This window comes from Pteronotus mesoamericanus, unplaced genomic scaffold, assembly GCF_021234165.1.
Source record: "Pteronotus mesoamericanus isolate MK-2021 breed Mesoamerican mustached bat unplaced genomic scaffold, CSHL_Meso_final contig_56, whole genome shotgun sequence".
Lineage (NCBI taxonomy): Eukaryota > Metazoa > Chordata > Mammalia > Chiroptera > Mormoopidae > Pteronotus > Pteronotus mesoamericanus.
Window position 1 is genome coordinate 1,433,423 of NW_026555201.1, and position 23,340 is coordinate 1,456,762.

The 23,340-nt window shown below is 51.7% G+C and overlaps 4 protein-coding genes across 5 annotated transcripts; 2 read left to right on the plus strand and 2 right to left on the minus strand.

The window, feature by feature from the left end:
- The first annotated feature begins 294 nt into the window (after positions 1-294).
- MARCHF9 (membrane associated ring-CH-type finger 9) lies at positions 295-4,053 on the plus strand. The gene is made up of 4 exons (XM_054580270.1): positions 295-651; positions 1,673-1,828; positions 2,501-2,693; positions 3,198-4,053. Exons 1-4 carry the CDS (start codon positions 295-297, stop codon positions 3,530-3,532), a joined length of 1,041 nt encoding a protein of 346 aa, XP_054436245.1. The 3' UTR covers positions 3,533-4,053.
- A 3,500-nt stretch (positions 4,054-7,553) lies between these two features.
- LOC129076031 (25-hydroxyvitamin D-1 alpha hydroxylase, mitochondrial) lies at positions 7,554-11,483 on the minus strand. The gene is made up of 9 exons (XM_054580271.1): positions 11,256-11,483; positions 10,431-10,621; positions 9,743-9,945; positions 9,445-9,645; positions 9,187-9,359; positions 8,818-8,990; positions 8,537-8,615; positions 8,059-8,256; positions 7,554-7,720 (listed from the first exon to the last, which is right to left on the minus strand). The coding sequence occupies exons 1-9, from the start codon at positions 11,481-11,483 to the stop codon at positions 7,607-7,609; spliced, it is 1,560 nt and encodes a 519-aa protein (XP_054436246.1). The 3' UTR covers positions 7,554-7,606.
- Positions 11,484-12,542: 1,059 nt separating this feature from the next.
- Positions 12,543-16,210, minus strand: METTL1 (methyltransferase 1, tRNA methylguanosine). 2 transcript variants are annotated; one of them, XM_054580013.1, is made up of 6 exons: positions 16,063-16,210; positions 14,809-14,972; positions 13,714-13,898; positions 13,508-13,621; positions 13,266-13,367; positions 12,543-13,118 (listed from the first exon to the last, which is right to left on the minus strand). In XM_054580013.1, exons 2-6 carry the CDS (start codon positions 14,951-14,953, stop codon positions 12,963-12,965), a joined length of 702 nt encoding a protein of 233 aa, XP_054435988.1. In that variant the 5' UTR covers positions 14,954-14,972; positions 16,063-16,210; the 3' UTR covers positions 12,543-12,962. The 2 variants fall into 2 exon arrangements, with proteins under 2 accessions (XP_054435988.1, XP_054435987.1); XM_054580012.1 differs by lacking the exon at positions 16,063-16,210 and adding an exon at positions 15,677-15,923 and having other exon boundaries at positions 12,545-13,118.
- A 151-nt stretch (positions 16,211-16,361) lies between these two features.
- EEF1AKMT3 (EEF1A lysine methyltransferase 3) lies at positions 16,362-22,184 on the plus strand. Its single transcript, XM_054580014.1, has 3 exons — positions 16,362-16,538; positions 16,656-16,767; positions 21,337-22,184. The coding sequence occupies exons 1-3, from the start codon at positions 16,362-16,364 to the stop codon at positions 21,726-21,728; spliced, it is 681 nt and encodes a 226-aa protein (XP_054435989.1). The 3' UTR covers positions 21,729-22,184.
- Positions 22,185-23,340: the final 1,156 nt, after the last annotated feature.

Below are 23,340 nucleotides of genomic sequence, written 5' to 3' on the forward strand. Positions count from 1 at the left end.
GGGGCCCGGCCCGCTCCGGACCCAGACCCGCGGGGCGCGGTACCCTGAGCCCCCTCCCCGCCCACTGCCCGGCCATGGCTGCCCGCCCTGCCGCCCCCGGGCCGCCAGCCCTCCCGGCCCCGCAAGCTCCGAAGCCCCGGCGGTGGCAGCAGTGAACGGCGCTCGCAGGCCCCGAAGACCCCCGCGGGGCTCGGCTCTCCGGCGCGCGCCCCCTTTCAGGCCTTGTCCTCTCCCTTCCCCCCGCCGCCCGAGAGCCCCCTTGCGCGCCGCCCCCCGTCCCCCGGCGCCCGGACGATGCTCAAGTCTCGGCTCCGCATGTTCCTGAACGAGCTGAAGCTGCTGGTGCTGACGGGCGGGGGGCGGCCCCGGGCCGAGCCGCAGCCCCGGGGGGGCGGGGGAGGCGGCTGCGGCTGGGCGCCCTTCGCCGGCTGCTCGACCCGGGACGGCGACGGCGACGAAGAGGAGTACTACGGGTCGGAGCCGCGGGCCCGGGGCCTGGCCGGAGACAAGGAGCCGCGGGCCGGACCCCCGCCGCCACCCGCGCCGCCGCCGCCGCCCCCGGGCGCGCTGGACGCCCTGTCGCTCAGCAGCAGCCTGGACAGTGGGCTCCGAACCCCCCAGTGCCGAATCTGTTTTCAGGGCCCTGAGCAGGTCAGGCCTGGACACAGGCGGGGTGGGGCGGGGTGGGGGCGCGCACCTGGGGCGCCCGGGGAGACCGCGAGCAGGGGGCGGGACCTGCGGAGGCCGGGCGGGACCCAGGACCCGAGCGGGCCTGGGGTGAGGTTGGGGGGCTAGCTGGAGACTCCCCGACCGTTTGTGTGTGTGGGGTGGAGGGGGTCAGGGCTCCCCAGGAAGGGGTGGGGCTGTCCTATAGCAGGGCTCAAAATCCTTCTCACCCGTTAACGGGACAGCCTTTTTCCCCCCTCCTTCCCTCACCCCAGGGTCTTTGTAGGCTGAGGAGGTGGCCAGAGAAGGGTGCTTCTGTTTCCACGTTGAGGGGAGGGGCCCGGCCGATGCCCTTGCCTCATTCAGTATTTCTGTCGTGGGGCACTTTTGTTCACTTCTGATTCTGCAACTTTCCGTCTCATTTCAAAGAGCATTCCTGGTTTAAATGTTATGGACAAAGTTGTCTGGGGATAGTGCTGGGATGTCTCTATGTCGTGAGAAATTATTCCTTGATGAAAAGAAAACACCTTCTACTACCACCCCGAGGATTTCTCCTCCGTTTTGGTGCCTGGAAACTGGGGATGTTACCCATCTCAGCCTGCACCACATCTAGGAAATACTTTACAGCGGTGGAGTGCGGGAGGAGGGCATGGCTCTGAAGCACTAACCCTCACACTCCAGATCCTAAGGGGTAGTCTTCCATTTGGGAGGCCTTAAAGACCACCTTCTCCAAATTCTAGGAAAAGAGAAAAGATCCAGTGTCCCACCCCCTACCCAGTCTCTCTTCATCCCTCATCTGTTTGGTCAGGGAAGTTTACATTGAGCTCTGACTTTAGTCTTTTGTGCTGCAGCCTTAGCCTCTTGCCCTGTTTTGGGTGAAAGGACTGACCTTTTTTAAGGTGGGAGAAATGAATGACCCAGAGAGGAGGTTTTCCCCTCCCAGGGAAAAGAGGAGTGGGGTCCGAGTGGTTATAGCTGACAGATACTCCCGTCACTCTTCCTCCAGGGGGAGCTCCTGAGCCCCTGCCGCTGCGACGGCTCTGTGCGCTGCACTCACCAGCCCTGCCTCATCCGCTGGATCAGTGAGAGGGGCTCCTGGAGCTGTGAGCTCTGCTACTTCAAGTATCAGGTCCTGGCAATCAGCACCAAGAACCCACTGCAGGTAAGGTCCAAGGAGAGGGTTCTCAGGCTGGGGCAAGGGCCCTTTCAGCAGTCAGGCTCAGAAACCCTCCTGGGAGGCTATTGCATCCATTTATTTACCCCTCCCCACCATGGCCACAGTTTCCTATCTGTCTGTAAATCTTCCCTTTCTCCACAAAGACATTACTGGGTGCCAACTAAAATTCCAGGTACTGTTCTAGGCACTGGGACAAGAAAAAGGAAAAGATGATAATGTCAATGATGATGGTAGCAAACACGTAGTGTTTTATGTCAAGCTCTTGGTGTGTATTAACTCTTTTAATCTTCGTAATAATCCAATTAGTTATATATCATTATTATTCCTATTTTAAAGATTGATGCACAAAGCAATTTGAAAACTTGCCCAGGGTTACTCAGCCAGGAGGTGATAGAATTAGAACCTGGAATTGAAACCTGGATGGTCTGGCTTCAGAGCACTTGCCTGATCCTGCCTTTCTAAACTAAGACAGATGAATGGTCTCAAATAATGTGAGCAGGCCACGTTCTAGGTTAGGTCAGGGCACAGAGGAGACAGATGTGAATCCTGCTGGAAGGGTTTCAGAAAGGCTCCTAGAGTATCCTCCTCTTCAGGGCCACCCATCACCTGGCCCTCCGTTTCTTTCGGTGACTCTTTGGAGCCCTTTCTCCCACACAGTGGCAGGCCATCTCCCTGACGGTCATTGAGAAGGTCCAGATTGCGGCCATAGTTCTGGGCTCTCTCTTCCTCGTCGCCAGCATCTCCTGGCTCATCTGGTCCTCACTCAGCCCTTCAGCCAAGTGGCAACGACAGGACCTGCTCTTTCAGATCTGCTACGGCATGTATGGCTTCATGGATGTCGTCTGCATAGGTGAGGACACCTCTCCCCTTTACCTGATGAGCAGCTTCCTCCGACTCATACTCTTTTAACTTTCCCTACACATTTCCTCAGCTTTATGGCCACATTTTCTACCACTGAGGGCCTTCAGGGCTATCTTTGAGCCCCTTTCTTCCCAGCTTCTCCAGGCCCTTTGCAACCCTATCTCCTGACTCTGGAAAATGCTTGCTTGGCCCTGGCTGAGTAGCTCAGTTGCTTAGAGTGTCATCCTGATATACCAGAGTCATGTATCCCCAGTCAGGGCACACATAAAAATCAGTCAATGGATTGATTATAAATGAATTGTTATAAATAAGTGGAACAACAAATCGCTCTCTCTCTGTCTCTCCCCACCCTTCTCCCCTGCCCCACCCCCTCTCTTCTTCTCTCTTTCTCTCTCTTAAAAAAAAAGAAAGAAAAGAAAAAGACCTTGTTTAAGCATCTCTAGCCTAGGTCTGGGCAGCAGTTGACCCTGGATATCTTATCCCTCTTGCTCAGGCCTCATCGTCCATGAAGGCTCCTCTGTCTACCGCATCTTCAAGCGCTGGCAGGCAGTGAACCAGCAGTGGAAGGTCCTGAATTATGACAAGACCAAGGACATAGGAGGAGATGCAGGGGGAGGGACAGCAGGGAAGCCAGGCCCCAGGACCTCAAGGACAGGCCCGCCCTCTGGGGCCACCAGCCGCCCCCCGGCTGCTCAGCGCATGCGGACGCTCTTGCCTCAGCGCTGTGGTTATACAATCCTGCACCTCCTTGGACAGCTGCGGCCACCGGATGCGCGTTCCAGTTCCCATTCTGGCCGGGAGGTTGTCATGAGGGTCACCACAGTCTGAACTGGACTCCAGGAGCGGGGATCTTGAGTCAGTACTTTGGCCAGAGATGAGCTATCATGACTGTTGGAGGTACTGCCTGGACCAGATGTTTGGTGCAACTGCCCCCCCTACTGAGGATCTCTGTGGGCAGCCTCAAGCTGGAGACATTGTCTGGCCTCTCCTGCCCACTGGGTAGAGACACTTGGATGACATTCCAGCCCCCACTGACAGCTCCTCACACTCATCCTGGGGCAGCCAGTGAGCAAGTGGGGAGAGCAGCTCTTCTTCCCTAGAGAACCGTCTTTACCTCAGCTCCTAGGGCCTCTAGCCCCTCAGCTCTACCACAGTGACTTGGTGAGGGGGGAACCAATGCCAGAAGAAAGGGGCTGTAGACCCCCCCAATCCCCACTTCATGGCCACAGGGCAGCTGGCAATAAGACTAGTATACATTGACCTCCCGTTCCCTGCATGAGGGCGGGGGGGACTTCCCTGGCTCTGCCCCCCACTGCATGGGGGTAGGGCATAAAGAATCATTTATATGCACGAGGAGACTCCTTTCTCATCTGGGGCTTTTCTGGAGGGTTGGGAGGTGTGAGGAGGTTTCTTTGCAGAAGTTCCAAATCCCAAATGCAGCAGTGGGTTCTGAGGTGAAGGTTTTACTCCCACTTGCTGGTGAGTAATTCATGCTGGCTGCTGGATGGCAGTGCTCAGAGGTATGTAAAGGGTGGACCTACCACCTCCAAGTTGTGTGTGATTTAGAAAAAAAATCTGCACCGTGGTTTTCCTCTCTACCTCATAGGGTTGGAATGAGGATAAAGAAAAGACAGGTTGAGTGCCATTGCAAAGAATATCAATGATGGCGTGAAAAGATTTCTACATTAGGTGATGGTCCATGCTAGTTAACAAATTTCAAAATGTGTTTTTCATCTGGAGTTACACAGAGCCTTGGAAATGTGTGTTGAGTGTCATAATAGATATGTAAACATGAGGAGGAATAGACATTACAAATGTGAAGGATGGTGGTTATTTGTAAGAACGAGAGCTCCTCCAACCCTATAAACATGGGAGCAGGGGAAGGCTGGAGCTCTCCTTGCTCTGGGGATTGTTCGGGTTCTCTAAGTCCTTTTCAGGTTCTGTGCTCACCTGGAGAAGTGGTTTGATGTATTTTTGGACTCTTAGAGTAAGAGGGACAGAATCCTTCCATGATACGAGCCTCCAGCTCCAGTTTCCTCTCCTATGGCAGTTTAGGGTCATAAGTCTGATCCTGGCATATCCCAGCTAGTGGTAGTAACTGGAAGGTGTTGTGCTTGGAGGCAGCAGTGTAAGGGGCAGTTGTCTATAGTGGAAAAGTTTGGGAAGGACTAGTTAAAATGCAGGTCAGCTTGAAGCCTCATCTCTTTCTCCTGAGGCCTTGGAGCTGTGTCTTTATGAATGATGGTGAAAGGCTCATCAGCAATTGAATTAATTACTTCACACTTTGCTAAAGTCAGATCCAAAGGCCTTTCCTATTATTAGTCCTTCTTTCAGGGAAGGTTCTGCTTTACCTCTTCCCTGGGGATGTTTATCTACCAAAGGCCACATACCTTTGCCTGGGTAATGGTCATCCCCCATCCCTCTGCAAAAGGATCTTGGCTGCTGTCCATGGTGCTAGCTACCAGAGTCGCCTGGGAGAGTAGAAACCAAAGTTGGACTTGGATTTGAGTCACCTGGAAGTGTAGAAGTGTATCACTTCCAGCGGTCAAAGTGGAGAGGGAACTGAGGCTGCATGCCACCCTCCCCATTTTTCCAGTGGAAAATTGTTTCCCCGGACAGAGAATCCTCCACATTCCCTGCTTTGGCAGACAGAAGAGCCAGGCTTTACTGGTTTGCTATTTACAGAATAGTTGGTGAGGATCAGAAGGGAGATAACAAATCAGAGTGACTACTAGTGCCTCTCCTGGTAGATAGGGTTCAGGTAGGTATGACACAGTTGGGGTTTCCTGTGTCAAAACTGGGTTGTCCCCCTTGATGATCCCACATGGAAGTTTAAAATATCCCGAGAACATACGCACACAAACCCACTGTCTCCATTTCCACTCTGGGACCTAAAATCAAGCCAAGTGAGACAGTCTATTCCTCTTCCTTTCATCACCTTTGGACATCTTGGTATTGGGGTTTGGACCAGCAATAAGTACAGTCCCCTGCCCTCCCCTTTTCTAACTTAAAGAGATTCTTGTCCAAGGAAGGGGTCATAGAAGCTGTTGCTCTCCTCAAGTGAGCAGTCCAGCTTACCCAACGAGGAGCATGGGTGTACAGAGACCTCAGCTTCTGTGTGGGGTGTGGGGGTGCAGACTGAGCATAGTAGAGAAGGAGCTGAGAGAAGGGACAGTAAAGGCACAGACCTTGGTCTCTGCACAGGGCCTTGGGTACAACTTGCCCCTTGGTAGAACTTACATAAATAGATACTCCCCAGGTTTGGTGGCTAATGGAGTTTCTGTGGTCAGGGATCCCTGTCTAGGGCAGGAGGCTGAGGTGGTGGGGAGGAGGAGGGAGTGCGAAGTGAAGTCTGGCTAATTGGAATGGGGTGTGAAGGGTGCAGGGGCGAAGGGGGCAAGTCCTGACATGGGGAGGGTAACCTGGGCTACAGAGGGAGCTGTGGGGAGCGTGCTGAGAGATTTATTTGTATGGAAGGTGAGTTTACATATCGCAAGGGGAGGACTGTGCCCAGCTTCTGGGGGGCCTGAGAGTGCTGACTCAGGGAAACAGGACCCCTCTGCCCAGCCCCCTTCTGCCTCAGCACTGCAGGGCTTCGGGCCACCCCCACGTGAATTTTCATTCTGTCTGACTTCACTTCTCTGCCTGTATCTCTGCCTTTCTCCAAAGGAGATGACCTTGCAGCAACTTTTCCAGAGAGGGCAGAGTGGACATTCAAGGATATCCTTCAGTCCAGGTTCCAAAAACACTTCTACCAAAGAGTCAGGCTGCCTCTGGCCATCTCTGCAAATCCCTAGCTCTGAACCCATTTTTACAGTCTAGCCCTTAGGGTTACTTTCCACTACCACCCCCTTATTCCCTCCCAGGGAGCCAGACTTGGCTGCTCCCACTCCAGACAGAAACATGCCTGGGTTTGTGATGCAAACCCACCTTCCAAGTGTCTAGACCTCCCATGTTTCGGGGTCACTCCCAGGGTCTGAGAAGCCAAGGTTGGGGATTTGGGTGAGGGTCTGGCCTCCAGGTCTTGTAGGAAGTGAGAGTGGGAGAGAAATGAGTCAGAAGTCATGGAGGGAACGTTCAGGTTTTTAATTTTTATTGCAAAATCATGAGTATTTCAAATTTCTAGTATATAAAAGGAAGGCATACACAGGGACAAGTCCTGAGATGTCTCTGTCTGGGAACTAAGTGGTGGGGCAAGCCAATATAATAGTGACCAGAAAGGCAAAGATAGTGGGGTTTTTTTGGTTTGTTTGTTTTTAAAGATAGTTTTTTAAAAAGTCATAAACCAGGCAAGGGCAGACTCACCTTCCTAGGGGCAAGGCGAGGAAGGAGCAGGGTAGAAAGAGCCTGGTAAGCTGCTCAGCCCTTCTGCTACGTGGCCCAGATTCAGTCTGAGAATTTGTGTGGTATCGCCTAGGGTTAGGCCCTGGCAGGGGATATAAAGACTGAATAAGGCCTCATTTTTCCTCTCAAAGATCTCACATAACAAGGAGAGAGGACTAACCAGGTGCAGACCAGATGCACAATTACTTAGCTCATGTCAAGCTAAGAGCTTAACTGGCAGCATCAATGAACACTGTGGAAGCCCCAACAGGGCAGCGGTGGGATTCTTCCTCAGGTTGCCCAGCATTATTAGTTAAAGTCTGAATTACGCCTAGAAGGGTGCACATGATATGACCAGGAGACGGACTGAGCAGGCAGAGGAACTAGGGTTTTCTCTGACCCTGCTGCGTCAGGCAGGCCAAATGCATACTTCACACCTTGGTCAGGGCTGCCTCAAACACTTTGCTATGGTTTGATCTGTTTGGCAGGCCTCAGGGGAAAGACATATCGCTTGCTCTTGTGCCTAATACACCCCTATGATAAGAGAAAGGGTAATGATAACAGCCTCCTTCCACAGGACTATCTGTCCACAAACTGCAGGTTAATGCTCCTCTCAGGTACCAGCACAGTCCGGGTCATGGGTCTGATTGGAGCAGCGCCTGGCTCAGGCTGTACCTCAAAGTGGGTCAGGATCTGAAAAGGGAGGAAGAAGGTTATCACTATGAGAGGGATCTATTGTGGTGGGCCCTTTCAGTCCTAGGCATTATGGGTGTTAGGGTGGTCAAGGTTAGAATGGCACCTGTGGCTGGTAGTGGACTTCTTGGTTAATCAGGACAAAGGATTATGGGAAGGAGAAAGATAGGCCAAATACCCTCACTTGCTTTCTAGGCCTATAATGGGACTGACATATTTCAGAGAATTAGGCCTACCAAATCTTAAATGTTTTCCTATGTTTGTCAGGAGAAGAGCTCACAGCTTTAGAGTGTTAGGTCGTTCTCATTTGGAGAAAGTAGAAGGTGTAGATCACTCACCTGGGCCAAAGCCATTTGCAGCTCAAGCTCTGCCAGGCGTCTCCCCATGCAGCTGCGCTTGCCAAAGCCGAAGGGAAGAGACGCAAATGGGTGGGGGGCTGGACCTTCCCCTAGCCAGCGAGCTGGGCGAAAAGTATTTGGCTCTGGGAACTGAGAAGGGTCCCTTGAAGTGGCATAGTGACACAGAGTGACCAGCGTCTGGTGAGGGAAAAACACAAAGTTGTCAATTTGGGGCTAGAAATGCAGGGAGGAACATGGAGAAGAGGCTATATGGACTGGGATGAAGGTAGGCTCTGGTGGGTGATATGGAAATTTTCTGGGGCTGCTTTTGGAAGGATTTCTCCACGGCCCCATTATAGACCAGAGAGAAGCGCTCAGGCGAACGGAGGGTTTGAGGGGCTTACAGAGGGTTGTTACAGGGCAGCGGCCACGATAGTGAGGGACGGCTTAGCAAAACAGACTCATAGGCTCTACTCACATTTTTGGGGATAATATAATCACCAACACGAATGTCTTTGTCTGGAACACGGGAATTTCCAGGCACTACAGGGTATAGCCTGTGTTGCAGAGCACAAGGAGAGACAGGAAGGTGAGGCTGGGGGCTGTTAGCCTCCCTCTCATGCTGGCAACTTCCAAACCCATTCTTGGCCAGAAACAGAGTACCATTTAATTCTGTTTTCTCCTTGCTTGCATCTACTATCTGCTCCCTCAGCCCTTCCCCAGCATTTTCCTCTAGCTCCTCCTCTCCTGTCCCCTTACCTTAGCACTTCCTTGAGGACAGCTTTCAGCAGGGGCAGCTGGGACAGAGCAGTGACTGAGGAGTGGGCATTGGACCCCCGGCCCAAGGCAGCTGTGATCTCAGAGTGAAGTGCCGTCTGGACGTCTGGGTGTCGAGAGAGTTCATATAAAGCCCAGGAGAGCGTGTTGGATACCTGAGAGGATGGATGAGAGCATCGGAGGTACTAAGAGAGGGGAACCAGGACAGGGAGCAGAGTATGAAGCTGCCTAGAGCCCAGGAGGTGGTAACCCAAGCTGGTCTGGAGGGCCATAGTGAATCCTCTGCGGCAGGCCTGAGATTGGGGAGGCCCAGCTCTCCAAGGGGGCCCGCAATATGGAGGAGAACTCTACCGTGTCCACTCCAGCTAGTAGCAACTCTGTCACGTTCCCCAGGATGGATGGGGCAGGCAACTCTTCCTGGAACAGGAAGTAGGTCAGGTGCGCCCCAGATCCCATTTTCTCCTCAGGCCTTCCCTGGCTCCTCATGGCTGCCTCTGACTCTCGCCTTTCCACGTGCTTCTGGGCTGTGGGGAGAGAAGGTGCCCGAATGCCTCACTATCCCTGCACAGCTCTAGGATCCCCCGTCCCAACTTCATTTCTGTGCCTTACCAAATGCAAACATCTGGTCCCAATCTTGGCAGAGGCGGCCCCAGGGTCCTGGCACGAGGTGGTGCAGCCATTTGGGCATCGCCATGGTCAACAGTGTGGACACAAACACAGATCCCACCGCGCGAATGAAGGTCTCTGTGTCTGGAGGCACTTCAGCTTCCAGGCAGCCCAGGCGCGAACCCAGCAGCACCGCAGCTATGCCTGACCGACAGGGGGCGCTGTCAGGGCACAGGGAGGACACAACCTCTTCCCCTCGCGGGTGCCTTTTAAACTTGCCCTGAATTGCCTTGGGACTCACCTTCTAGGCCAAACTTGTAAAACTCTCCGGCTACATCACGAACCAGGGCAGGTGGCCCGGCGCCGCGTCCCCGTTGGCATCGCAGTCGCTGCACAAGATCAAGGACCACGTCGTCCAGGGTCCTGGCATAGCGGGCGGCCGCTTGAGGCCGGAGGAGGAGCGGGGCAAGGAGACTGCGGAGCCTTTGCCATTCTTCGCCTTCCCTGCGGGGGTACGGAGAGAGGGCGCATCAGGGCAGTTGGGGGTGTGTGGAGACTGCTCAACGCAGCTGGCTGCGGTTGAGGAGCTCCTTCGACTCGTGGCTAGAGGAGGGATTGCGACTGCTTCCTCGGGGTACAGAGACCTGCCCCTGCCTGCGTCCGGTTTTCATCCCCCTTCCTCGTTACTCATTTCCTGCCCCAGAGAGGCCTGGGTTCCTGGGTAACCAGACTCACAGAATCTTGCATTCTATCTGGATCCTGGTACCTTTTGCCAGTGTCCAGGATTCTGTCGTCAAAAGATAAGGACGGGGAAGCGGGTGGGGCGAGGGCTGGGCTCTACCTGAGCTTGGGCAAAACATACTGGGGTGGAAACCCATCTTTGCCAGAGCCTGGATGAAACGGCCACCTTTACACCCGCCTGTCTCTAAACCCGCCACAGGAGAAGGACGCAGCAGACCTTCTCGGCTTTGGGGCCACAGAGGACTTACGCGGTGAGCAGTCCGCAAGCCCGCTGACGCCGGCGACGGTGCTCAACCCAGGGTGAGAAGCTGCAGCGCTCTGGCCGGGGCCCCTCCTGTCGCAGCAGTTGCTCGATGAGTGTAGGGGCCGCCACGTACACCGTGCGCACCTTCCCGAAGCTGGCCAGCCACACAGGACCGAAGCGCGCGGTACCCTGAACCTGGGAGAACGGGCACGGCGGACACTGGAGGCAAAGGCAGGCGACTCCCAGCTTGGCCCGTGCCAACGCCAAGGACGTTGGCTGGGCTTTGGAAGGGGAGCTTCTGCTGCTTTGTGAGCTCCCGGCTAGTGTGGTCCTAATGCTGCAAATCCCTCCTACTTTCTCCCCCACTTCCCATCTCTACGAAGTTTGAGTGTGATGGGCAAAAACGGAAGAACTTTGCTTAGACATTCAGTACCCCTCTTTGATTACCTGGGCTGAACCGAGGCGGAAAAATCCCTAAAGGTTCCTCATGTGGATTGTCCATTTCAGGACGAGACCCCACTGAATTACAGTAGTAGCTTTAAGTCCAACGCGCCGAATGCTTGGGGAAGGTACTGTGCGTTTCTGCCTCCCGCACACCTGTCCTGGACCTACCTTGCTTCCAGACTTCTTCCCCACTAGAACGCGCTTTTAGAGTTGACGCCTCTGCTGGGCGTCGGGGTAGACTCTGAGCAGCTCGAGCTAAAGCCCCAAATCCCGACTTGTCTTTTTCTGTAACTCATGGGCATCCGTTCTCACTGTCCTTCCCTCCTACTTTCCACACTAGTCTGTTTCCCCAGCATTCAGTCCCAGGAACGGAGTTCCTCTCTACCTGCAGCTCGTGTAGCCGTGACAGTCCCCCCTTGCAGAAAAGTTCGGCTAGGAAACCCGGCGTGGAGGGGCCGGGGATGTCCGCCAAGCTCCAGGGCGCTGAGCCAGAGCTTCTGAAGCTCAGCGAGGCGCCCCACTCAGAAGCACAGCGGACGCGCCGCAACACTCTGGAGGCGAGCTTGAGGGTCTGGGTCATGATCTGGTTCAGAAATACAGTACTTCTGAGCATCTTGCCTGCACCCCTATTTAACCCTTAAGCGAGGTACTGGTGACGCCCCTTCTCCAAGTTACTCAGCCAATCCTCTTTCCTGAGTGGTCCGTGCTGGGATCAGCACCTAGGAACAGTAGGAGGGGCTGAGGCTGCCTACGCAGCTTCCTTGGGTCTCGTGTTGCAATGACCCTGGGGGGTGGGAGGGCCCTGCCTCAGTTTCTCCTCCTCGGCTGGTACCCTAGTCCAGCAGCCTGAAGACCTCTTCCTGGAAAAGACTATTTAGGTGACCAAGATAGAGTCAGTCCCTGATATTCCCACCACTCCCCCAGGGAGCCAGGCCCTTAGCCCATTCTCAGGAATTCCCCATCCTCCAGCTCCTCCGGGAAGGGAAGCAAGCAGGGAAGGGGTGCAGCTCTAGCTGACCCCATATGCTCGGCTCATCAGGTTCACCTTTCCTGTATGTAAAAGAATTTTCTTGCATTACCACATCTCACCCACCCCCTGGACCTGACAATGGGCAGACGACAGGTGAGATAATGGAGTAAAATGGCTCCTGGAGCCTTCATCATTGTTCCTTGGGGAGGTGTGTGAAGGGTCCTTTCAGGTCAACAAGTCCTGTCCAAGCCCTAGCCATGGGAATTTGAGGCTTGAGTTGATGAAATGAAGGATCTTTTGCAAATTAGAAAAGTTCAGAGATTTCTTTGGGTTTTTGGACACAGTAAGGGATAAATGAGTGCTTTGAATCTCCAGCTGCCTGTCTTTTGGGGGTGGGGCTTTCTAGTCAGCAGCCCCTTTCCACTTTTAGCCTCAGAATCCTCCACAATTTAGTCCTTTGCTCCTTATTCCTGCCTTCCCCATCAGCTTTTGTGCCATCCAGTCAGCTCTGAAGTTCTGGAATGGAAGGTCAACATCAAAAAGGAGAGGGTCTCCAACCCCACACCCTCCCTGGGACTCTTCAGAGACAGCCACAATTAAAGGAACACAGATTCCCCAGGTCAAGTCTCAGGTAGGGAACGGATGGGAGAAGGTGCCTGATACACTCTAGCCTTCCCTTAGAAATAGCAGCATGGGCATGTGCCCATGTATATGTTATTCCCAGGACTACAAAGGACACACAAGTAGACAGGTGATTTGAGCCTAGCAGGCAGTTTAGATGGACAGTGGAGAATTGTATTCCTCACTCGAGACAGAGACCCCAGAGGGAGAAGGAAGTGCTAATGTGAGCAAGACCCCACACCCTCCCAAACATCCCTTCTGGTCCAAGGTCTTCTGACCTTCCCAGTCAGCTTCCCCTGCCTTCTGAAGGAAATAGAGGGTCAGGATGGCAAGAGGAAGCAAGAGTAGTTGTGAAAACCAGGGTTCTTCCCTGGGCAGTTCCCCAACTTCTTTGAGAGACTATTGCTGCTAAGCCTCAACAGTCTCAGCTGGGAAGGTCCAGGGGGATGATCTTCTTTCTAGTTCCTGGAATACGGAGTCCAGATAAAGCAAGGTAAGCAGTCAGTGACCAGGAGGGGTAGGATTGGGGGTCATCGCCTGGAGGGTGGGATCCTGTATTCTTCGGAAGATGGCTGGGAAATTCTTTCCTCCATTGCGTAGAACTTTCTTCCCCTCCTCGGTCGAGGTGCCCAGATGTCTCACAATGGGGTCTTCACTCTGGGAGAAGGGTCCAGTAAGTCCTTGTTCACTCCTGGCCCCAAGACTCTTATCCCATCCTCTGGGCACTGAGCTGGGTTCAAAGAACATAGAACCACTCTGGAATGGGCCTGTATCTTCACAATTTCCCGTAGACCCTCAACTTACCAGCTCCTCCAGAGGCACGCGCTCAAACAGGGGGTGCCCTTCAAAATGGGTGCACATCCATTCATGTAGCTCCAGCACATCGGTTATAGTATATACTAGCCCCTGAATAGACAAAATCGGGGGAGGGGGAGGGGCTGCATGCAATTGAGCGGCGAGGTAATGGGAGGTACTCCCATTGAATTCTTATTGGAAGGTCCCTAAAGAGATCACTCATCCCACCTACCCTCCCACTACCAACTCACCCCAACTCTCAGCACGTAGGCATATTCTGCTAGCAGTGTGGGACTGATGATTCGCCACTTGTGCTTTGTCCGCTTGAAATGTGGGTCAGGGAAGAGGAAGAACATCTTTGTCAGCTGTGAGACAGACATGTGTCGACTGGGTTGTGAGAGCCTGGACTCCATGTCCCACCTTCTTATCAGTCTAACCCCGCAGGGCCCCTCCCCACCTGGCCCTTGCAGAAGAAGTTAGGAAGGTGTTTCATAGCATTGCTACGGAGACAGGCGATGTTCTGGAAGCCACCTCTAGGAGCTGCTCGTAGGGCTCGAATCCGGTCCTGGACATAGTCTGAGACCTTTACCCGGATCTCCAGACCCAGAATCAACGTGTCTGGGAACAGTGGTGACAGTTCCACTAGGGAGAGAAATAGGAATGGAATAATCAACCTCTTACTGCAGGAACTTCAAAGGAGTCAATACAGGAAAGGAAACCTGAATTTCCAACCACCAAAATCAGGAATGGCAAGTGTGGACAGAGAAAAGTCTATACGGATAGTTCTATGCTGGAGAAGGCTGGGAGAGATCCAAAAACTGTCACCAGGACTGGAAGTGGGAGGGCCTGGGAATACACATATATTTGCAAGTGCTTTAGTGTTTTTACACATTCTCTCATTTAATCCTCTTGGCACCCTATGGTAAATTGTGAACATGAGGAAACTGAGGGTCAGAAATGTGTAAGGTGATAGAGTTAAGAGACAGAATTGGAAATTGAACCAAAGTTCCTGCCACCAAATACCACACTCTTCATCTCTGTCATGCCCTCATCTCTTTGGGGAGATCTTAAAATAGAGAAATGGTTCAGCAAGCATGTCTGGGACAATATAGAGAATACAAGGGGAATTCAAAGACAAGAGAGTAGAGCAGAAGGAATGAGTTCTCGTGAGGAAGGGAGGAGTGGTGGAATCCCTGAGAAAAACAGTTCAGGATCACTGGCCACAGAGGCTAATCTCTGACGTTTGTGCTTACCAGCTCACTGACCTGGCACTTCGCAGGTGAAATGGCGCATGTAGTGACTAGAGCCAGGGGCAAGGCCAGACTGGACAACCCAAGTTCTAAGAGGCATTTGAGGCAGCCCCCTCCCTTCTCCAGGGCAAAGGCCACAGACCCAGAGTAGAGGGAAGGTGGAGACACTCCACACTGATGTCATAGTACCAGTGTCTGGTCCGAAGGGAAAAGGTCAACTATGGCCCCCACCAAACTGCTGAGGTGGCAGAACCTAGGCACTGCCTCTCCTCACCCAGAGAAAGGGCCAGACAGAATGTTACCTAACAGGCCACCATAGCCACAGCCTATGTCTGCAAACTCCACTTGGGGCTGAGCTCTCTTTTCTTTCTTATCCTTTGGGTCATCGTGGCTCAGATTTTGAGTTAGTGGAGGGAAGAATTCTGGATATAGCTCAGACCAATCCATCTCCTCTGGCTTCACAGGGCTGTTGGAGAGAAGACGTGCAAAACATGAGAAGAATGGCCATACCATTGCAGAAGTGGTACTACATGTGCGTGGGTGGATGGTAAGGGTGTGAAGCAGATGGGAGGGTTTCTCAAAAATTCTGTAACAGTGGGTCTAGTAGCCTCTAGGAGACAAAGTGGAAACCACCCTGTGAATCACAGGCCCATCATGAGGCGGATGATTTGCAGACCCGCCCATCTCCTTAACTAGAGGTTGTTGTGACTGGCTGGGCACAAGTTCTGGGACGCAAGTTCCTCTTCTCTAAGAGACTGGCTGTTTAAGGCACTAGGATCTTAGCTTTGTTTACGTGCTCTGTGCGAAGAGGATGGAGTAAGGTGCGGGTGGGATTGGGTGTCTGTTTTTTAGTTAAATCCGACAAAGGAAACCTTAAAATGTAAACGGCATTCTGCCGCCATTACTCTAATCTCAGTAACAATTCCTTTTTCCAGCCAGACTACCACCGCCACCTAGACGGTGCCAGAACGCCACGCCCCCTCCAGCCCCGCCCACCGCCAAATCGACCAGACCCGATCCAACCTACTCCGGAAACTGACTGCACTCAGCCGCTCCTCCCGGGTCTATCCTGAGCCTTCCAGACCGTCCCAGCAAGACTGCTCGCCCGGGCCGCTCTGGGCCATTCTGAGTATTCCGCCCTTCTTCCTGCCCCCTGCCCTGCTCACTCACTAGCGCAGCGTATGGTCCGCCATGGGGTTGGAGTGAGCACGTTGCCGATAGTAGCGCTTCTGCGGCTGCGGGGCCTCGGCTCCCGCCATGATCCTCTGCCCGAGTTTCCCTACCGAACCCACGTGGAGACCGGGGCCTGCGGCGCGCGATAATGACGCAGCAGACAGACCCCACCCCTTAAAGACCCAGGAGAGAATTCCACGCGGCTGAGCGGGGAGGACCCGAGGGGTCCAGTTGCAGCAAGGTGCCTCCGCTCCTTAAGTCTGTAATTCGGCTGGAACCGGCACCCAACCTCTTTCCATAGCCTGCGTCGGGCCAGTCGGGGTTACCACCCTGGTTACAGGAACGCTTGCATTACGCAGGTAAAAGGGGTCTGAGGACAACACCTCCTACAGTAGAATTAATCTTGGCGTCGCTCCCCTCTCTCCCGGTCTCGGACCGGACTGCCGGGTCTGACTTGCGTGGTCTGGAGTGTGACCTGTCGGGTGTGGGCTGGGGACCGGAGCGGGAGGGGTAGCTCCTCATTCCACCTCCAGGAAGTCAAACTGGAGGAAGGAGTGCAAACTCGGGGAGGCGGGGCTCGGTGCCACGGGGCAGCCGAGACGGCCCGAGGTCCCCAACCCCCATCCCGCTCCAGATCTGGGATCCCAGGGCTGGCCCCGGCGTCCGGAGCTCTCTGGGCCAGATGGGGGACCTCCGTCCGGATCCTGCATCCGAGGCCGAATCCGTGTTCCCGCGGGAGGTCGGGCTCTTCGCCGACTCCTACTCGGAGAAGAGCCTGTTCTGTTTCTGTGGGCACGTACTGAGCATCACACAGAACTTCGGGTCCCGCCTTGGGGTGGCAGCGCGCGTGTGGGATGCGGTGAGGAGTGGGTGGCCCTGGGCGAGGGTCCGCGGGGAGGTCCAGACCCCGGACTCTCCCTTTGCCATATGGAGCTTCCCCGCGACTGTTTCCCCCTCCTCCCTTTTTCTCCTATAGGCTCTGACCCTGTGCAACTATTTCGAAAATCAAAATGTGGATTTCCGAGACAAGAAGGTGATCGAACTGGGCGCGGGGACCGGCATCGTGGGGATCTTGGCGGCGCTGCAGGGTGCGTGAGCTTTGTGGCGGGAGAGGGTCGGGGGAACGGAGATGTGGAGAAATTGTCATTCCTGGATTCTTCGGAGAGGGGAATGATTTGGGACCAGCCCAGTACCTTTTTTTTTTTTTTTTTAACTTTTCTCCCCCCCCCCCCGCGCCCCCCTCGCCTGCTTTCGTGAGGAAGGCAGGGCTCATTGGCTGTCAGAGCACCCAAGGTGGTTGACTTGGGGACAGGTTATAAACACCTGGTAGACTTTAACAGAAGGAGTTTTTCCTACCTTTTTTCTTTTTGTGATTTCAAGGACAATACTGTCACTTAAAAACTCCTTTGCTTTGGACATGGTCTTCTGGCAAGATGTATATTTGGGGGTACCTTGTAGGGGAAGTAACCTGCGGGTATTAAACCCTATGAGGGCTTTATAGCTTTATTATGAGTATTTTTTAGATTTTTAAGGTTTTGATTGCTTGAAAGAAAGCTTAAGAGTTTATGAGGGGTAGGATGTGTTTTGTGGGAAGTGGGGTAGAATTGGGCACTCACTGCACACTTGGGAAAGGAGAAGGTAAGAAAAACTTTTCTTCACTTTCTGTCAAGAACCAAAAACTACAAAGGAAACAGTTCCTTAATTTATAATCTGATAGTCAGGCAAAACCTTACAGGGGAAACATTCATTTAAAAACACTTACGATGTCAGTTCTCTAGAAACGCAAATTAACATGTCCTTGTTTGGAGAGACACGACTAGGTTAACATTCAGGGAAACCTTCCCAGAAGCAGGATTTTCTCGTTCTTCTATTCATTCAACCAACATGTATTTGGAATTCTCTATGTGCCAGGAGTCATGCTTGGTATTATAATATAAGACAGATTTCGTCTCACCAAGGAGCTTACGGTCTAGTGGGGAAGACAGGGCAGATGGTACAGGACAAGGACTCTGGTGAGGTATGCACAGAGTCAGTGGACATACTTTGGCCATGTCTCCCTTGACTCCTTGGAATCTAAGGAGGAGCTCTGTCAGAAGGGAAAGAGGTGAACACTGAACTCTAGCAGGCTGAGGAAGAACTGAAGGAGTGTCAACAGTAGTTTTCCATAAAGGATGGATGCATGATTGGTGGGCAGTCATGCTAAAATGGGAGAAGGGCAAGTGACATGGTTGGGAACACCTACTTTCACTTGCTCCTAGGCTGGTTTCTCCTCCTTTGACCCCTGTTCAGCTGCCAGATCAGAAATCTGACTGTCATCTTGTATCTTAACCTCTCTCCTCCCATCCTAACTATCAGCCAGTCCTATGGATCATGTGTCCTTAATGCTTCCCCAGTTGTCTACTCTTCCCACCATCTCTAGGTCAGGCCATCTCTTCCCTGGATTTTTATTAGCGCTTTCAGATGGGGAAGTTTGGTATGCCCAAACTTGACCTTCCCCCCCAGACTTCCTCAGGTTTCCCCATCGCAGTGAATCAAACCACTGCCTACTGGAAAACCTAGACATCCTCTTTGACACATCTCATTTTCTCAATCCCATATCCATTATTCAGGTCCTACAGATTTTATTTCCTAACAGTCTCTTAGATCTCATGTTTTTTCGTTGACACCGACAACTGTCCAGTCCATGGCACCACCATTATTTGTCTAAACTGCCACAGTTAGTCAAACTGGTCTTCCTGCTTCGACTCCTTGCCACTGCCTAGACCTCTGCCCATTCCACCCGCCAGTCAGACTGATCTTTTAAAAGTGTAACTGTAATAACCCGCCACTTCCATCTTTCAGTAGCTTCTTGTTGCTTTCAGGATAGAACCAACGCATTTAGCATAGCCTATAAGGCGCTGCCTCCCTTTCTAGCCTCTTTCTGTGCCTCTCCCTCCCCTTCCTGTATGCCTTGTGCTACCTATTACCCTTCTTTCACTTCTTTAAGTCTATCTTTTTTTTAATTATTTTGGAGAGAGAGAGAAACATCAATTTATTGTTCCACCCATTTATGCATTTACTGGTTGATTCTTGTATGTGCTCTGACTGGATAGTGAACTCACAACCTAGGCATGTCGGGGTGATGCTCTAACCAAGTGAGCTATCCGGCCAGGGCTTCAAGTCTATCTTGATGTTCCCTTCCTTGGAGCCTTTACACAGGTTGCACTTGGTGTCTGAAATCCTTGTACCAGCTGGTTAATACATATGCATCCTTTAGTGCCCAGCTCATACACCACTTCCAAGGGAAGGCCTCCTGGACACTGCCACTCCAGGCTACCTTGGGCCCTCTCCATATATACACCACTGTGCTGACTGGTTTCATTTTAAATTTGTTGTTACTAACCTCAGGTGCACTCTTAAGTGCTACCCAGCTAGCCTATTCCACCTCCCTCATTCACTTATTTTCCTCTCCTAAACATCTGATTTGTACCTTCTTAGCCTTCAAACCTCCAAATGCTCCCTTCCTTGTCTTTACCCTCAGATGGTATATTGTTTCCAACTCTTCTGATTGCTTCTATTTTCTTATAGAATAAGACCACATGTTCCTATCAGAACCTCTACTCACCTAACTGCGTTTGGGTCTCTGGGTGCTGCCTTCTCTCTTGCTGTGTGTGTACCATGAATGAATGCTATGCTCCTGGCTAAGGTAAAGCCCTCCATTTGTCAAGAGAAATCAAACCTTCACATCTACTCCAAGACTTGTTCTAGTAAACACCTCTCCTCCCACATCTCTCATGCATTATCAGATTTTCCTTCTCTCTGATCATTCCGTATGTATGTGTGTATAATGCACATAAATATACTGTAATTTCTCCTATTTCAGAAAAACTTTACATCTTGCATATCCCTCCAGGTACCACACCATTTCTCTTCTACAGCAAAATCCCTTAAGAGTTCCCCTCTTAAGGGATTGAAGATTAGCTTCCTCAATCCATTTCTTTCCTCAATCCATTTCAAGTAGACAACCCTGTCCCTCATCCCATGTCCTATCCACTCCAGCTGTTCTGGTCAAAGCTGTGAGCTTCCCTTCCAACTCCATGTGGTCAAACACAGGGGTCAGTTAGGAGCCCTCCTTTCTTAACTTCACAGCAGTTGACACTCCTTGCTCCTTGAAGCATTTCCTTTGGTTTCCAGGGTATCACACTTCTAGTTTCTGCCCACCTCGCTGGCACTCTTTTCTCTTCTCCTTTGTTGGTTTCTTTCCATTTTCACAACTGAAAGTTTGAGCGCCCTGGGGCTCAGGAGTGTGCTGTGAGTCCTTCCCTTTTCTGTCTGCACCCACTCCCAAGCGGTCCCTCATTCTTATCTCACCCAGACTAAAAGCCAGCTCTCTTACGGTCTCCTGAAAAGGCCCCGGTTAGGATCTGGCCCTCCCTTTTATCTCCTCCACTTACTCTGCTCCAGCCACAGGCCTTCCTGCTGCTTCTCAGGCCTGTCAGGCACACTCCTGCCTCAAGGTCCTTGCACTCGGTGGTCCCCTGTTTGGTATATTTTAGCCTGAGACATCCACATGGTTTGTTCCACCACTTCCATTGGGTTTTTTGCCAAATGTAGCGCCTCAGTAAGGGTTTCCCTAACCATCCCATTTAAAACTATATCCCCTGCCTGTCCCTCAAGCAGTTCTTACTTTCCTTCCCTGCTTGATGCTTCCTTCAAAAGAGCACTTATTACCATCTGATGTACAGTGTATTTTATGTGTTTTTTTGTTGTCCTTTTCTTGTCAGTAGTCTGTATGTTCCATGAACAGAGGGGTTCTCATATAGATTGGTTTACTGCTGTATTCTCAGCACCTAGCATATAGGCACATAATAAATATGAATGAATGAATTCTTAATGGCCATCATTGTTATGATTAAAGAGTTTTGCAGCACTTCGTGTGTCTCTATTTCTAGGATAAAACTCTGGGAAGGCTGAGGTTTTACCTTGCTTACCACTATATCCCCAGAGCATAGATGCTCAGTACATGTATTTATTGCATGAATGAAACTTTCTGAGATACTAATCTGATCATCTTCACCCCCTGCTTCTCCATTTAAAACGTATTGTTCTCAGCATCACGCCTGAGTCTCCTTAGCATGTCCTAAACATTTTTTCTCTTTACTCTCATGTCTTTACACTTTTCTCCTCCCTTCCACATTATCTAAGATCCAGCCTTCCTTGAATACTCCATGCTGTCTCACCACCAAGCCTTTATATTCTTTGTTCTCTGCTTGGAAAGCTCCACCTGACTAACTCTGACTTAGCCTTTAAGGCTCACTGAGGTCATGTCTTCTGGGAAGCTTTCCAGAATCCCGAAGCCTGGTCTGTGTCAGTGCGGGGTGGGTGCATAGCCCATCTCCAGCTTAGTGCCTCCCAGGCTTCTGCTGACATATGATTGTTGTGTTTTGAGCAGAAGGGTTGAAGATTAGCTCAGAGAGAATGTTGTTATTGTAGAATGTAGAGTAATGAGAATGGCAGTGGGTAAGATGGAGGTTAGGGCAACTAAAAGCCAAAGGGTGGACTTTGGTCTGCCAAGACATTGTCCTCTAGGCCCTGAGGCCTCTGGACCTTCTGGGCAAGAGCCGAGACCCCTTTGTTGGTCCCTCTGACTTGCATTTCTTCTCCTTCCTCTCTCTCAGGGGGGGATGTTACCATCACCGACCTACCCCTGGCCCTAGAACAGATCCAGGGCAACGTCCAGGCCAATGTGCCAGCTGGAGGCCGGGCCCGGGTCCGTGCCTTGTCCTGGGGGATTGATCAGCATGTCTTCCCTGGCGACTATGACTTGGTGCTGGGGGCTGATATCGTGTATCTGGAGCCCACCTTCCCACTGCTGCTGGGGACCCTCCAACACCTGTGTGGGCCTCATGGCACCATCTATCTGGCCTCCAAGATGAGAGACGAGCATGGGACAGAGAGCTTCTTTCAGCACCTCCTGCCCCAGCATTTCCAACTGGAGCTGGCCCAGCGGGATGAGGATGAAAATGTCAACATCTATAGGGCCAGGCACAGGGAACCAAGACCTGCTTGATGTTACCCTTCTTCTTCTTCTCTGAGTCCCTTGTCCTAATGAAGGAACAGCCATATCTCCAAAGCCAGAAACATAAGGACCAAAAAGGATGGATTTCCCTTGCTTCTCTCTTTCCTCCTTCCCTCTTAGTTCCCCCAGATACTCTTGGGTTGGTGCAGGGAGGTGCCTGCTTGCTAGGAATCCTCGAGCTCTAGCAGCACTGGGTTAGAGCATAAGGGAAGTTCCCAGCTCGTGTTCTCAGCAAAGGATGATCGAGGGTATCCAGGGTTTTTAGTAGGGGAAGGGAAGGTAAATGGGATGTGAGAGCAGTGGTTGCAGAGCGACCATCACTGATCACTTCCAGTCCTGCTGTTGTCTTTTTATACAGAAAAGATTTTTTTTGTCCTCACCCAAGGACATTTTGTTGTTGTTGATTTTAGAGAGAGAGGAAGAGAGAGAGGGAAGCACTGATGTGAGAAACAATGATTGGCTGCCTCCTGTGTGTGCCTGGACCAGGGATAGTATGCCCCTGGACTGGGGATTGGATCCACAACCTATGTATGTGCCCTGACCGAGAATTGAACCTGCAGTCTTTTGGTTACAGGATGATGCTCCAACCAACTGAGCCACACCGGCCAGGGCTCTACTGGAATATTTTTAAATGGAAAGAAACATGAGCATTAAAGATCTCTTCTCCATCCAAAGAACTCAGGCTTTTGTTGGGGTGCTGGGAAGTAAGAAGTCTTAGACCACCCACTTCTTGCTCCTAGAGATGGTCTGTTGGGAGCATGGCTCTAGCTGCGTCAAGTCCTCCCAGGCCTGAAGCTGGGGATAGGCAGCAGAGCTATCCTTTGGCATGTGGCTTCTTCATGCTTTTTGGAGTTGGGGCCCTGATCACTAAGTACTAGGTTGTTCTTTTGATTTTTATCTAGGTTTCCAAGTCCTGTCAGTTCTTCCTTCCCAGTGTGTTTTGTCTTCACCTCTTTTCTCTTCCCACTGTAGTAACTCTGGTTGGGACTATCCTTAGTCCTTGGGAAACGTATCCCTTCCTCTGGCCTCCTGGCCTCCAGCTCTTACGATTTTCTAAAATCAGTCCTGATTAGCTTCTGCTGCTGCCTACAGAAGCAAGAATAATCTCCTCTGCTTGCTACTCAGTCTATCCTGTGTAATCCCAAATTACCCCCTACTTCATTTCCTACTGATTTTCAGAATGTATTGCAACCTTGGGCCAAATTACAAAAGGTCTACTCTTTGTTCCCTAAATCTACACCAAGATTCCCTGACTTCTTTCTTCATTCATTTTGATAATTCCCTCCCTGAAAGGGCTATTTCTATCTGTCAGAATCTTCATTACTCTTAGTCTTTATCCTAAAAAAAGCTTTTTCTGGGCCTTCTGTTCAGATGTGATTTCTTTCTCCTTTGAGAAAGAAATGTTGATCTTATGAGATTTACCTTATCTTGTGTAGCCAGGTCTGCTCCCTATTTTCTCACCATTAGATTACCTTGGAGGGTTGGGCTGTCGTTCGCTTATCTCTAATTCCCTGAAGCCTAGCACAGTTCCTGGCAGACCGTAGTGTTCCACAGTTTGCTCATTCAACAAATAATTTATTGGGTTTGTTGAAGGGACTGAACC

Bases quoted from the DNA above. Each gene is read 5' to 3' on its own strand.
- MARCHF9 (XM_054580270.1), top strand. From the start codon at position 295: ATGCTCAAGTCTCGGCTCCGCATGTTCCTGAACGAGCTGAAGCTGCTG. The intron at 652-1,672 runs GTCAGGCCTGGA...CTCTTCCTCCAG, and splicing joins GTTTTCAGGGCCCTGAGCAG to GGGGAGCTCCTGAGCCCCTG. The intron at 2,694-3,197 runs GTGAGGACACCT...CCTCTTGCTCAG, and splicing joins CATGGATGTCGTCTGCATAG to GCCTCATCGTCCATGAAGGC.
- LOC129076031 (XM_054580271.1), bottom strand. From the start codon at position 11,483: ATGCTCAGAAGTACTGTATTTCTGAACCAGATCATGACCCAGACCCTC. The intron at 8,257-8,536 runs GTGAGTAGAGCC...TTCCCTCACCAG, and splicing joins ATTATATTATCCCCAAAAAT to ACGCTGGTCACTCTGTGTCA. The intron at 7,721-8,058 runs GTGAGTGATCTA...CTCCCTTTTCAG, and splicing joins TGCAAATGGCTTTGGCCCAG to ATCCTGACCCACTTTGAGGT.
- METTL1 (XM_054580012.1), bottom strand. From the start codon at position 15,765: ATGGCGGGAGCCGAGGCCCCGCAGCCGCAGAAGCGCTACTATCGGCAA. The intron at 14,973-15,676 runs GTGAGTGAGCAG...TCTCTCCAACAG, and splicing joins GCGGACCATACGCTGCGCTA to CCCTGTGAAGCCAGAGGAGA. The intron at 13,622-13,713 runs GTGGGGAGGGGC...TCTGTCTCACAG, and splicing joins ACTTCTTCTGCAAGGGCCAG to CTGACAAAGATGTTCTTCCT.
- EEF1AKMT3 (XM_054580014.1), top strand. From the start codon at position 16,362: ATGGGGGACCTCCGTCCGGATCCTGCATCCGAGGCCGAATCCGTGTTC. The intron at 16,539-16,655 runs GTGAGGAGTGGG...TTTCTCCTATAG, and splicing joins CAGCGCGCGTGTGGGATGCG to GCTCTGACCCTGTGCAACTA. The intron at 16,768-21,336 runs GTGCGTGAGCTT...CCTCTCTCTCAG, and splicing joins GATCTTGGCGGCGCTGCAGG to GGGGGGATGTTACCATCACC.